This window comes from Urocitellus parryii, chromosome 1 (genome assembly GCF_045843805.1).
Source record: "Urocitellus parryii isolate mUroPar1 chromosome 1, mUroPar1.hap1, whole genome shotgun sequence".
Classification (NCBI taxonomy): Eukaryota; Metazoa; Chordata; class Mammalia; order Rodentia; family Sciuridae; genus Urocitellus; species Urocitellus parryii.
Window position 1 is genome coordinate 223591550 of NC_135531.1, and position 12781 is coordinate 223604330.

At 41.0% G+C, this 12781-nt stretch overlaps 1 protein-coding gene across 1 annotated transcript in view; it reads left to right on the top strand.

The window, feature by feature from the left end:
• Myo3b (myosin IIIB) overlaps positions 1-12781 on the top strand; it is a 449152-nt gene that overhangs the window by 193025 nt on the left and 243346 nt on the right. Inside the window, exons 18-23 of the mRNA XM_077794873.1 lie at positions 2540-2666; positions 4387-4597; positions 5413-5560; positions 6943-7096; positions 10440-10528; positions 12320-12449. Coding sequence (XP_077650999.1) covers positions 2540-2666; positions 4387-4597; positions 5413-5560; positions 6943-7096; positions 10440-10528; positions 12320-12449 — 859 coding nt within the window. The remainder of the gene's footprint in view (positions 1-2539; positions 2667-4386; positions 4598-5412; positions 5561-6942; positions 7097-10439; positions 10529-12319; positions 12450-12781) is intronic.

A 12781-nucleotide genomic window follows, 5' to 3' on the forward strand; every position in this document is an offset into this window, starting at 1 on the left:
GAATAGCCCAGAAATGTGCATAGCGAGCACCCTAAGGCTAATAACCCCTTAGTAAGGGAGCCTTGGATACTCCTTCCCCACTTCCTTGAACCAAGGGAGGAGACTCAAGCTACCATTAACTCTGGTGAGTCACACACTGTTTGAACTTAAAAGTTTTCACTCAAGGTCATGGTAGCTTTCCACTTTTCTTGGCTGCCTGGGCATTGTGTCGAAGAGATGCTTGCCAGAGAAGCAACAGGGCGGGATGCTGGTGTCAAGGGCATGATCTTTGATAACCATTTTCTTTGGGAATCATCATCCCAGGGGTGAAACACCTAGAAGCTTTATTTGGGGAGGTTTTGAGCCTTGTACTACAACATATAAAAGGTAATAATGTTTAATTAGAGGAAGTACATTTTTCCTCTAAGAGTATTCCAAGTTTTAGATACCCTCCTGAGGTAACTGGATATAGAATAGCAGATGTAGTAGAATTCACTGCCTGAGACTCCTTCACCCCCTTGGATCTGCCTCTGAGGGAGTCAGGAGTCGCCTGATGCACTCAGCAAGCCTCACACTGTATTGATCAAGGTAATGAGGTGCTGTCATGTTAAATCCAAGCGAGTCCCAGAAAACCTATTTGGTAGGTGTTCTCCTTAGCCACTTTTAAGTCGTGTGATTAAACAGTGATTCTTGAAGTCAGAAACATGACATCTTGCCTTTGATTTAGAAGTTAGAAGAACAATATTTATCTGCGGGAGAAGCCAGCTTAGAGTCCTCATTTGTCTTTGTAGCATTATCAGGTATCCAGCAGATGTCACTGTTAAAGCCTGTGTTCAGTTTTTTTGGCTTTACTGAGTAATGTTTACAGGAAAGCTCAATTTGGGGGGCAATGCTTTATCAATGATGTAATGACAGTTTCTATTAGTTTGCTACTGTGTATAGTACTAAATCAAGTAACCTGCCTGCGTATTTTTGTGGAAGCATTTTTCTCCATCTATCAGCATAAAATGCAGAAATTTCCTAAGCATTTCATTGCTTCATATACAGAAAATGTAAATTCTAAAGTAAATAAATAAACTTTATTTTTAAAAACAAATAGTGCTACATAAATATTCAATTTTTAATATAAAAGATGACTGAAATCATCTGAATTGTTTTTACTCACATTTCTGACATCAAATATGTGAGGTCTTTCCCCCTACACACACACCAACTAATTCTCTGGCACCAGCTGCATGGCCTACAATTCAATTCAATTCTATGTACCTGAAATTACCATCAGATCCCTTAAGACTGCCCCCACTTCAGGCAACAATTGCAAGTCCCAGGATTCCCGTGGTTTTGACGGACTGGTTATAAATTAGGGGTTACCATGAACCTCTCCCATGTTTGATTTGCTGCAATGATTTTTAGAACTCAGGAAAACACTTTGCTTACTGTTACAGATTTAGAAGAAAGGATAAAACCCAGGAATAGCCAAAGGAAAAATGCAAAGGGAAACACTGGTATTAAAGGGCTCAGAGCTTCTGTGCCCTCTGGGCATGCCACTGTCCCTCACCTCCACGTAGTCACCAACTTGGAAGCTCTCAGAAGTCCATTTTTTAGGGGTTTCAATGGAAGTCCATTGCATATGCTTGATTGATGAAGTATTGGCCACTGTTGATAAACTCAATTTCTGGCCTTGCTCTCCTCCACAGTTTGGTGGGGTAGGGACTGAAAGTTCTAGCCTCTAGGCACATTCCTTGGCCAACCAGCCTCTACCCTGAGTCTATCTAGAGACAAACTAAGTCACCTTATTAGCATAAACTCAGGTATGGTGCCAAAAACAAGATTTCTGTCACCCAGTGTAAAGGATTCTAACAGCTCTTGTGCCAATAACTGGTGACAAGGGCCAACTATTTATTTATTATTATATTACAATAACAGATAATTCTAGTGAGTCCCAAAGTATTTCTTGATTTCACTCATAACCATATGCTACATCATGTAACTTTGAGATATTCTAGTGAGCTATCATGATGTGCTCCCAACTCTGTCATAAAAGCTACACTCAAAAGAAGTGAAAGGAACATCTCTTTTGATTTGATGACAGGACCATACCTGAATTTGGGAGCTGGCATTGGTTAGGGTACAAAGCTAAAAAGTGGCTTAAAGAACAAAGAAGGCAGTTCCCTCTTACACCACTATTCCAGGGAAAGAGGGTCAGGTTGCAGAGCAATTCTGTTCCACGTGATCCATCATTGGTCTAAAAGTGTTCTCAGTGGCATGGTTGAGGCTGGTTGCTGGGTGTTCCAGTCAGCAATAATGAGGAAGAAAGTGTGGAAGGTGCATGCTCACCCCTAGAGAGCCTGGTCCTAGAAGAGGGTCTCATGATTCTGCCCATTCCATTGTTACCATTTAGTTAATTTCACCTCTAACTGCAAAGGAGGTCTGGAAATTTGTGTCTGCCTAGGAAAGGGGTGGGGGATGATGGAAAACTAGCAGTTTCCACCAGAGAGCTAGTGACTCATTGGTTTGATTGGCAATGACCTTCAAATGCGATTCTCCATGTCCTTTTCAGGAGGTGCACTCCGTGTACAGAATTCTGGCTGGGATTTTGAATATCGGGAACATTGAATTTGCAGCTATTTCCTCTCAACACCAAACTGATAAAAGTGAGGTGCCCAATCCTGAAGCTTTGGAAAATGGTAATTATTTGATGCTTCTGTGCTATGTTGCCAAGCAATATTTCTTTCACTGTGGTAGTTTTCCAAAATCTGTAGAATAAAATGCAGCTGTAGCTGATTCTACTGGCTCTGGATGTTTTCACTAAGCAGCATTTCCCTAAGGATATCCTATGGAGTATCAGTGCTCCTTCCATAGACTGCAAATAGGTATTCCACAGAAAAAAATTCCATGGCCAGTAACTTTGGGCAGTGGTTCTCAACCTTGGCAGCATTTGAAAATTATCTACAAATGTTTTGGGGAAAAAAATGCAGGAATAATTTTTGGGAAAAAAAATGATACTTCTGAGTAAGGGCTTATGGGATTCTACTGCCTAAAACAAGGAGGAGATTAGTCCTTACTGTGAACCTACTGAATCAGCATCTGCAGGAGAGAAAGCAGGTACCAATTTATTTTTAAAGATCTGTGGGTAATTACGGTGGCACAAAGAATGAGAATTCTCAGTCATAAATAAGTGAGCTGATTTAAATACAGTTAAAAAAACTTTCTGTGTTAAACTGCAGCATTTTTTAGGGCCTTTAATATACTAGAGTACTTTGTGACTCTCTAAGAGAAGAGAATACAGTCTATGACATTCCCTCCAACCACACCCTCCCTATCCCCCTTTTTTCCATCAAAAACCTATTTAAAATTAAAAAAATATATATATTGTTGTCTAGATAAAAAAAATAAAATATAAAAACACCTTACTTTAGGTCTGGGAATGTAGCTCAGTGGTAGAGTGCTTGCCTACTATGCACCAAAAACAAACAAATAAACAAACAAAAAAAACGACATTAGTGTTACAGGTGATAACTGGAGTCCAAAGAAAGTGGCTCTCCCAGACACACAGGGAAGCCAGTGAAAGAGCTGAGAATATTATTCAAAAGTTCTAATTCCTGGCTGAGCTCTCTTTAAGTACACAGCCAGGCATCATTCCTCAGTGATACCATCAAGTATCCAACTTCTAGGCTTCGAGGTGGGTGGGCCCTCTCCTATCTCCAAATCAGTGTATCAGAGTAAAAGACTTGGGGTCTGCCTCTAGGGTTCATTAGCTGTTCAGTTTTAGTGTCATGAAAAGTATGGGTCCAGAGAAGGCTCAGAAAACCTCTGGATGTGTGCGCACATGCACCTGCCAGCCCTGAGGAGTGCAGAATCCTGACTATCAGGCTAACAGCAGCTGATAGACAGGTGGACCCTTTCTATCCCTTGAGAAATCTAGGAGCGTCCTCACATTTCCATTATTTTAAAAGTAGCATGGTGTTTTATGCATGAATATGAATTAGTAATTTGTCAGAGACTTCTCTGGTGCTGGCTGTCTGCCTTTTTCTTCTGAAACTGTATTCTCTACTGAAATGTTCTATTCCCCCTTTGCACATGCCTTGTCCACTCCGATTTAACACAAGACAATTCTTTGTGATGCTATGTCTTTGGAAGCCATGTGGAATTCTTCTCAGATAATCCGAAATAAAAACTCACAATGCAAAAACAAAACAACAACAAAATACTTATAAAGAGCCTTCAGATCAGTTTGAGAGCCACTGTATTCGTCTAAATGCTTCGTGGGGCTAGGGTCCCAGCTTGTTGATCTTGAACTACCTAGGATTCAGGCTTGTACCTAGAAGGTGTTGAATAAATGCTGACCGATCGACTGAATGAAGGGATGGCCACATTCCCCCGTGTCATCCTTACTTTTTGTTCCAGCTGCTTCTATTCTCTGCATCAGCCCCAAAGAGCTGCTGAAGGCCCTCACATCCCACTGTGTGGTCACAAGGGGCGAGACCATCGTCCGCGCCAACCCTGTGGACAGGGCCGCGGATGTTCGGGATGCCATGTCGAAAGCTCTGTATGGGAGGCTCTTCAGCTGGATTGTGAATCGCATCAATACACTCCTGCAGCCAGAGAAAAACATATGGCAAGTGCCCCCAGAACAAGCGAAGGCCTGGGAGAGCAGTCCTCAACCTGGTGGCTCTTGGGGTCTACAAGAGGAAGCATTTTGCCCTCTCTGGGGTTTTCTTTAGCAGAGCGTTCAGGCTTTCTCCTTTAAAAGACAAAATAGAATCCAAAAGAATCAGAGTGTTTATACCAGGGAGGTGAATGATTGATGGAGCCATTCAAGTGAGTAGGCTTGGCTGGGAGCTGGACAAACTGAGTTCACACAAGAGGTCTACAGCTTAATCAGCTCCATGTTCAAAGTCACAGTTTTCCCATCTGTAAGATGAGAATGATATATCCATCCTCCACACTATGTTTTTGGAATCACATGGACATTTACGAAAAGTTTTAACGTACAGCACCTTCCATTATTACTATGACAACCCCCTGCCCCCAAAGCATTGGCTATTAATTGGTTTCTTATATTGTGCCTCCACTGTCATTGTTTCCTCAATGACAATTTTGAATTCTGAACAGCACTCTTCTGAACAAGCTTTGTATAATGCATATGCAGAGGCTATAGCCCCTGCATTTATGTAATAGATGGAGCTTCTGAGTAGGGGCTTAAAGGATTCTAGTACCTAAAAAAAATTAAAAATAAAAAATACTGCTGAAAAACCTAATGAACCGATGGTTGATGACATAAACTGTCCCTGCCTTGGAGGTGGCAGCATGCAGCTTCTATCTGCATGTGGGTGGGCCCATGTGTTGATGGAAACTCGGGCACACATGTTCTCATGGTCATGAGATGAATGTTTCCTCCCTTGAAGGATTTTATTCATCTTTCTTGTGCAGTCATTCAGGTAATGGAATGAACGTGGGAATCTTGGACATTTTTGGATTTGAGAACTTTCAGAGAAATTCATTTGAGCAGCTCTGCATAAACATCGCCAATGAGCAAATCCAGTACTATTTCAATCAGCACGTCTTTGCTCTTGAGCAGGTAAGAGTGAACTCTGAAGTTACTAAACTCGATGGGAAAGGTATCTCCAAACTTCCCATGATTTGAAGCAAAAACCCTATTAGGCTAAATGGTAAAAGACTTAAAATCACTGATGAGATGGTCTTGTCAAAACAAACTACCTACATTTAGTATGAAAAAAAGAGATATTGATTTCTGTGGACACTCACATTTTCTCACTTGACTGGAGCTGGTGATAAGCCAATTACTTAAGTCTTGCTTCAAAATTCTTTCATGCATATTGCCTGAAATACTTTACTCTCTTCTGTTTGAACCCCAAATCTCTGATTGTGTCCAAAATGACATAAGGTGATCTTGAATTCAGGTCATAGGTTTTTTTAAAAAATATTTTTTATTTTTTAGTTGTGGGTGGATACAGTGTCTTTATTTTGCTTTATGTGGTGCTGAGAATTGAACCCAGTGTTCACGCATACTAAGCGTGTGCTCTACCTTTGAGCCAGCCCCAGGTCATAGGTTTTTAATAACTGCACTAGCCATCCTTATCTTCCATCTCCTCTGTACCAGATGCCTCAGTAACTGGAGGGAATTAAGGTCTGTTTGTGGATTTCTAGAAATAGAAGTCTTTCCTTTCTGAGCTCAGTGATAAGTTCCATAGGGTGAGAATCTTGTGGACCCAAGGGGTGCCCTTCTCCTGTAGCAACAGCCTGCATAGCAAAGCCTACTCCACACCAACCCTTACTTAAACCTCAAGCTTTCCTTTTGCATAAAAGAGACACAATAACAAATATTCTAAACAAGCCCTGTAAGTGCAGGGACAATTATTTTAATGCAACTATATGAGGACACATGAACTCTGCTGTAATTAGATAAATACAGAGACACCAAGTGAAAATACTGTGCCAATATTGGTTTTATCACAGCAGCTGGATAAATCTGCAGAGCATGCCTCACCAGCTCATCCTGCACACAAGTCAACTTGGCTTCCATCCATTTATCTCCCTGGGAAATCTGGAGTTTTTCTAGTTTTCTAGCCCAGAATGATTCCTTTTGTGTAGAATGTAGAAGTCTTCTTTCTTCCTGTTTTAAACCATATTTATCACCAAAATATTTTTTTTCCGGTTTTACTTTGTGCATAAGTATCTAAATTAGGAGCCCCCAAGTCTGTGTTTGAGAGACAACTTTTGCTGGCTTGAGCTGCCTGCCACAGGCCACCTATAAGCCACACATAAATGCACAGCTGCAACAGGCCGGTATTCAGAAGATTCCTTTACTGTACACATCCAACACATCCTGTTTTCCATATGCATTTAAGTTTGCCAAATCTGGAAAGTTCAGGCCAAAGTATCCTGGTGGTATTGAGACAAGTTTCTGGCTAGAGAGATTCACAGTCCGATTCCCTCCAGATGGAGTACAAGAATGAGGGCATTGATGCCATGCCTGTGGAGTATGAGGACAATCGCCCACTCCTGGACATGTTCCTCCAGAAGCCCCTGGGCCTGCTTGCACTTTTAGATGAGGAGAGTCGGTTTCCCCAAGCAAGGGACCAGACCCTGGTTGGTAGGTATCTTGTGGAAAAAAAATGGGCACATCTACTTCTAACAGAAATTGGTTTCATGACATCAAGTGAATGTGGGTTTTAAATTTTTTTTAAAATTTGCTTTAATTAGTTATACATGACAGTAGAATGCATTTATGCACTTTGATATATCATACATAGATGAGATATAATTTCTCATTTTTTCTGAGTGTACATGTTGCAGAATCATATTGGTCATGCAGTCACACACACACACACATACCACACACACATACACACACACACACACAGAGTAATAATATCTGTTTCATTCTGCTATCTTTCCTATCCCCACATTCCCTCCTCTTCCCTCCCATTACTTCCCTGTACTTAATCTAAGATAACACTATCCTTTTCTACTGCCTAGCCACCTTATTGTGAATTAGCATCCGCATACATTCAGTCTTTGGTTTTGTGGGATTGGCTTATTTTTCTTAGCATGATATTCTCCAGCTCCAACCATTGACTGGCAAATGCCATAATTTTACTCTTCTTTAAAGTTGAGTAATATTCCATTGAGTATATATACCACATTTTCTTTATCCATTCATCTATTGACTGACATCTAGGTTGATTCCATAGTCTAGCTATTGTGAATTGAGCTGCTACAAACATTGATGTGGCTACATCACTATAGTATGCTGATTTTAAGTCCTTTGGGTATAAACCAAGGAGTGGGATAGCTGGATCAAATGGTGATTCCATTTTCAATTTTCTGAGAATCGCCATACTGCTTTCTATAGTAGATGCACGAATTTTCAGTCCCACCAGCAGTGTACCTTTTCATCAGATCCTCACCGACATTTATTGTTGCTTGCATTCTTTTTTTTTATTGGTTGTTCAAAACCTTACAAAGCTCTTGACATATCATATTTCAAACATTAGTTTCAAGTGAGTTATGAACCCCCATTTTTACCCCAAAGTTGCTTGCATTCTTGATGATTGCCATTCTGAAGCTATATATGCTAAACTCAAGGCCAGCATCATTCTAAATGGAGAAAAATTGACAGCCTTCCCACTAAAAACTGGAACAAGATAAGGATGCCCTCTTTTACCACTTCTATTCAACATCAACCTTGAAACTCTAGCCAGAGCAATTAGACAAAAGAAAGAAATTCAAGGAATACAAATAGGTAGAGAAGATCTCAAACTATTACTATTTGCTGAGACATAATTCTGTATCTAGATAAAAAAATTCCATCAGGAAACTTCTAAAACTAATAAATGAATTCAGCAAAGTAGTAGGATATAAAATCAACTCCCATAAATCAAACGCATTCTTATACATCAGTGAAGAATCCACTGAAAGAGAAATTAGGAAAACTACTCCATTCACAATAGCTTAAAAAAATAAAATAAAATACCTGGGAACCAATCTAACAAAAGAGGTGAAAGACCTCTACAATGAAAACTACAGAACACTAAAGAAAGAAATTGAAGAAAACCTCAGAAGATGAAAGATCTCCCATGCTCCTGGATAGGCAGAATTAATACTGTCAAAATGGCCATACTACCAATGACATTCTTCATAGAAACAGAAAAAGCAATCGTGAAATTTATTTGGAAAAATAAGAGACCCAGAATAGCTAAAGCAATCTTTAGCAAGAAGAGTGAAGCAGGAGACATTACAATACAGACCTTAAACTCTATTACAGAGATATAGTACCAAAAACAGCATTTTGATATTGGCACCAAAATAAACTTGTAGACCAATGGGTATAGAATAAAGGACACAGAGAAAAACCCACATAAATATGGTATGTCATACTAGACAAAGGTGCCAAAAACATTCACTGGAGAAAAGGTAGCCTATTCAACAAATGGTGCTGGGAAAACTGGAAATCCGTATGTAGCAAAATGAAATTAAACCTCTATCTCTCACCCTGCACAAAAATCAACTCAAAATGGATCAAAGACTTAGGTACTAGAACAGAGGCCCTGTGCCTAACAGAAAAAAAAATAGGCCCAAATCTTCACCACATAGACCTAGGATCTGACTTCTTAACAAGATTCCTAGAGCGTAAGAAGTCAAATCAAGAATTAATAAATGGGATGGATTCAAATTAAAGAGTTTCTTCTCAGCAAAAGAAACAATAAAATGAGAAGAAAGCCTACAGATTGGGAGAAAATCTTTACCACATGCACCTCCGATAAAGTATTAATCTCTAGGACATATAAAACATATAAAGAACTCAAAAAACTTGACGCCAAAAAAACCCAAACAATCTAATCAATAAATGGGCTAAGGAACTGAACAGACACTTCACAGAAGAAGATATACAATCAATCAACAAATTTATGAATGTGCTTTAATGTGTATACCCTATGTATTTTGGCTACCTGGTGAGTTGTTAAAGTATTAACTCCATTTTTAATTGAGTTGTGATGTCCTGGTAGAATTTGTGTCTTAAAGGAAACTCATCACCATCCCTATACCCTCCTGCCTTCCTATTTCCCACCAACACAAATGCCATTACCTTTGCCCTCACTTACTCCCCTTCCTTTTTGTACCCCCATCTCATAGGTAGCACAGAAGCTTGTTCCAGACTCACACTTTCCCCTCCTGCCAGACAACCCGGCTCATTTCTAAAACCCCAGTTCCTTAAGCTGCTGGTGCCTACAGGTTGAAGATGGGGGCACTTCTTCCTGACAGCTAAGACCCTCTATTCTTTCAGCCTTTTCCTTTTGACCTCTTCCTTCTTCTGGAATCTTTGGTTTCACATGAGCTTCACTCCTCACTAGATGGTGAGATGCCTGGGGCCCCAGGCCCCCGGTGCCTGTGTGCCTTTGGTCCTGAGCACGCATCCTCCCACAGAGCAGGCTCCCAGCTGCAACCACACAATGCAAAGGTGCTTGTGAGGGAGGAACAGGAAGTTCAAGCCTTTTCCCCAGATGGAAAATTGATTTATGGGAGAGATTCACATCTAGAGGTTGAAATTTTCACCTCAGTGGTTTTCTTTTTTTTTTTCCCATAATACTGTCATAATTTGCCAAGATGAGTCTACCTGCCTTCCGTGGGCTATCTGCAGGGCTGACAGGCCTGGGATATCCTCAGCATGCATGCCAGAGCTCTTAGGGACTGCAGGAAAACATGCCATCTTAGGGCAGAGCCTGACACTAAACACAACACTAATCAAATAAGCAAGGGCAAGGCAGGAAATGCCCCTCATGTGGGTGATCCTTCTGCAGTCTTGTATATACAGTGGTAATATTGGGCTTGTCTGAAAGCCATTATTCTGGGTCTCTCGTGGCTTGGGGAACATGTTTTTGTTTGAAAGAACAAATAGTTCATATTGTGATTTTTCTACATGAAAATCCATGCAGATAAATTCGAAAATAATTTACGATGCAAGTATTTCTGGAGGCCCAAAGGAGCGGCGTTGTGCTTCGGCATTTGGCATTATGCTGGAAAGGTGAGTCTATACCTGAGTGTCACGGAAGGTAAGTGCCCATGTTACCCTGTCAGTGCCACTGCTGAAATTGCTTGCAGATTTCATCCTGCTTTTAATTCTTGAACCCCAAATTGTCATTCTCAGACTCTCCCAGTGGTGCCACTAACAGAAAGTTGCCTCTTGGCATAGAAGCAGTTTCTCGCTGGGGTGGCCCACAGAGCTGCCATCTGCTTCTCACCTGAAGGCTGGCCTAGGACTGACAGCTCTCCAGAGAGCAAACACATTACAGATTTCACAGTGTTTTGTAGTGAATGTTCACATTCTAAAGTCATTTGGAGACGCGTAGGTAGCGCAGGAGGGTTTATATCACAGTGGGGCTCAATTTTTAGCACTTTAAACATATGTCTACAGGCCACCAAAAAAGGTCCAGATGAAAGGGGAAATATTTCACTTCATCATCCAGATGTTAAGCTTTTACAACATTAACTGAAGTTTCCATTTCTCATATATTATGCCTGAGTCTCAATGTCAAGTTCCCGAAACAGATCAGTGACTGATTCGGGAAATTCTCCAGTCACGTAGCCAACAACTCATTGCTCATGTTACTTCCAAAGGAGCCAACTGAATTATGGCTAATTGGTTCCTGTGGGCTTCGTTGAGGCCCTGGATCCAGAAAATGGGTAGGAGTTCAATAAAAGGCATTTGGGATTATTTAGTTGATATAAAATGAATCAAAATTATCTTTCATATTCATATCATGACACTGAAACTAATTTTCCTGATTGGATATCGACCAAAAGGCAATTCTAATGCTAGGAGAGAGGACTGTGCTTTTCTCTATGTGGTCTTTTTATGCTGTCTTCTTTGGAACTCTGTTAGAAATTGTGGTTCAGTCTTTGCCCTTGAGTACTTCATTTACCTCCACACTGATGTCTGACTGCATATTAATGTCCTCTGAGTCTGAGATGCCAGCGTCAACCCAGATCCTCCTCCCCATCCTCTCTACCTCCTGTTCCTGTCCTCTTCCTGTCACCTCTTCTTTTTATCCACCTTTTCCATTTTCCCACTCTCCTTCCCCCTTTTTCCTCCTTTCCTTTCTAGGATCCTTTTCTCTCTGGGCTCTGTGTCCTTTGCTGAATTCAGTTACCATTCAAAGCTCATTCATAGACTAGGGATGCTCTGGAATATTCCTTAAAATTTCTCTGGCCTGGATCCCCTTTCCTCTGAAACCCAAGAACTGCTCAGTGTCCTTGAGTGACGACTCCTGTGAGTGCCTTGGGAGTCGGTGAGTGTGGTGGTTGTGAGCATGGAGACAAACTGCCCTAGTTTTTTTTTTGTTTCTGTATGTTTGGTACAAGGGGTTGAACTCAAGGCCTCACACATGCCAAGCAAGTGCTCTACCACTGAGCTGCAACCTGGCCTGCCTGGGTTCAGTGCCCGTCCCTTACTCATGTTATCCAACTACTTCACTCTCTGCTTGCTTACCAGTAGAATGCAGATAACAATAGTGTTTACCTCATAAGGTGGATGCTTTGCACAGTGACCAATATATTTTCATTTTTATTCTGATGTGATATATCTTTGATAGGACCTGTCTTTGGTCTTCAAAGTCACTGGACAAGAAGCTAGGATAAATTGACCTATCAAAATCACAACTTCCCCCCTTTATCTGGTGCTTAGGATTTAAAAGCCTGACTGTGTCAACAAGAGTTTCTATACGGAGGTCAATAAGGACTGACCAGACAGCTCATCCGTGTCTCCAGAGATGGACAGTGGCCTCGGCTAACTTCCCATTTGCTGTTGGTGTTGCAGGTACTATATGATGCTTCTGGGGTTCTTGAGAAAAACAGAGACACCCTCCCTGCTGACGTGGTTATAGTCCTGAGAACGTCAGAAAACAAGCTTCTTCAGCAACTCTTCTCCATCCCTTTGACCAAAACAGGTACCTGACACTCCCTGACAGCCCCAGTCCTTACACAAACCCAGACGTCATTTTCTAGTTAGTGTTCAAACACTGCCATGTCTACACAACTAACACTGAACCTCTTCAAACAGGGTTTATTGAAATTCAAGAAAAGAACATTGATTTTTTTCTTCCATAATTTAACCATATAGCAAAAGAATACATGTTCTCTCTCTCTCTTTCCCTCTCTCTCTCTCTCTTCTCTCTCTCTCTCTCTCTCTCTCTCTCTCTCTCTCTCTCTCTCTCTCTCTCTCTTCCATAACATCAACTCTTAGACTTCTCATTTTCTCTGCCTATCTTTTCTTGTTTGT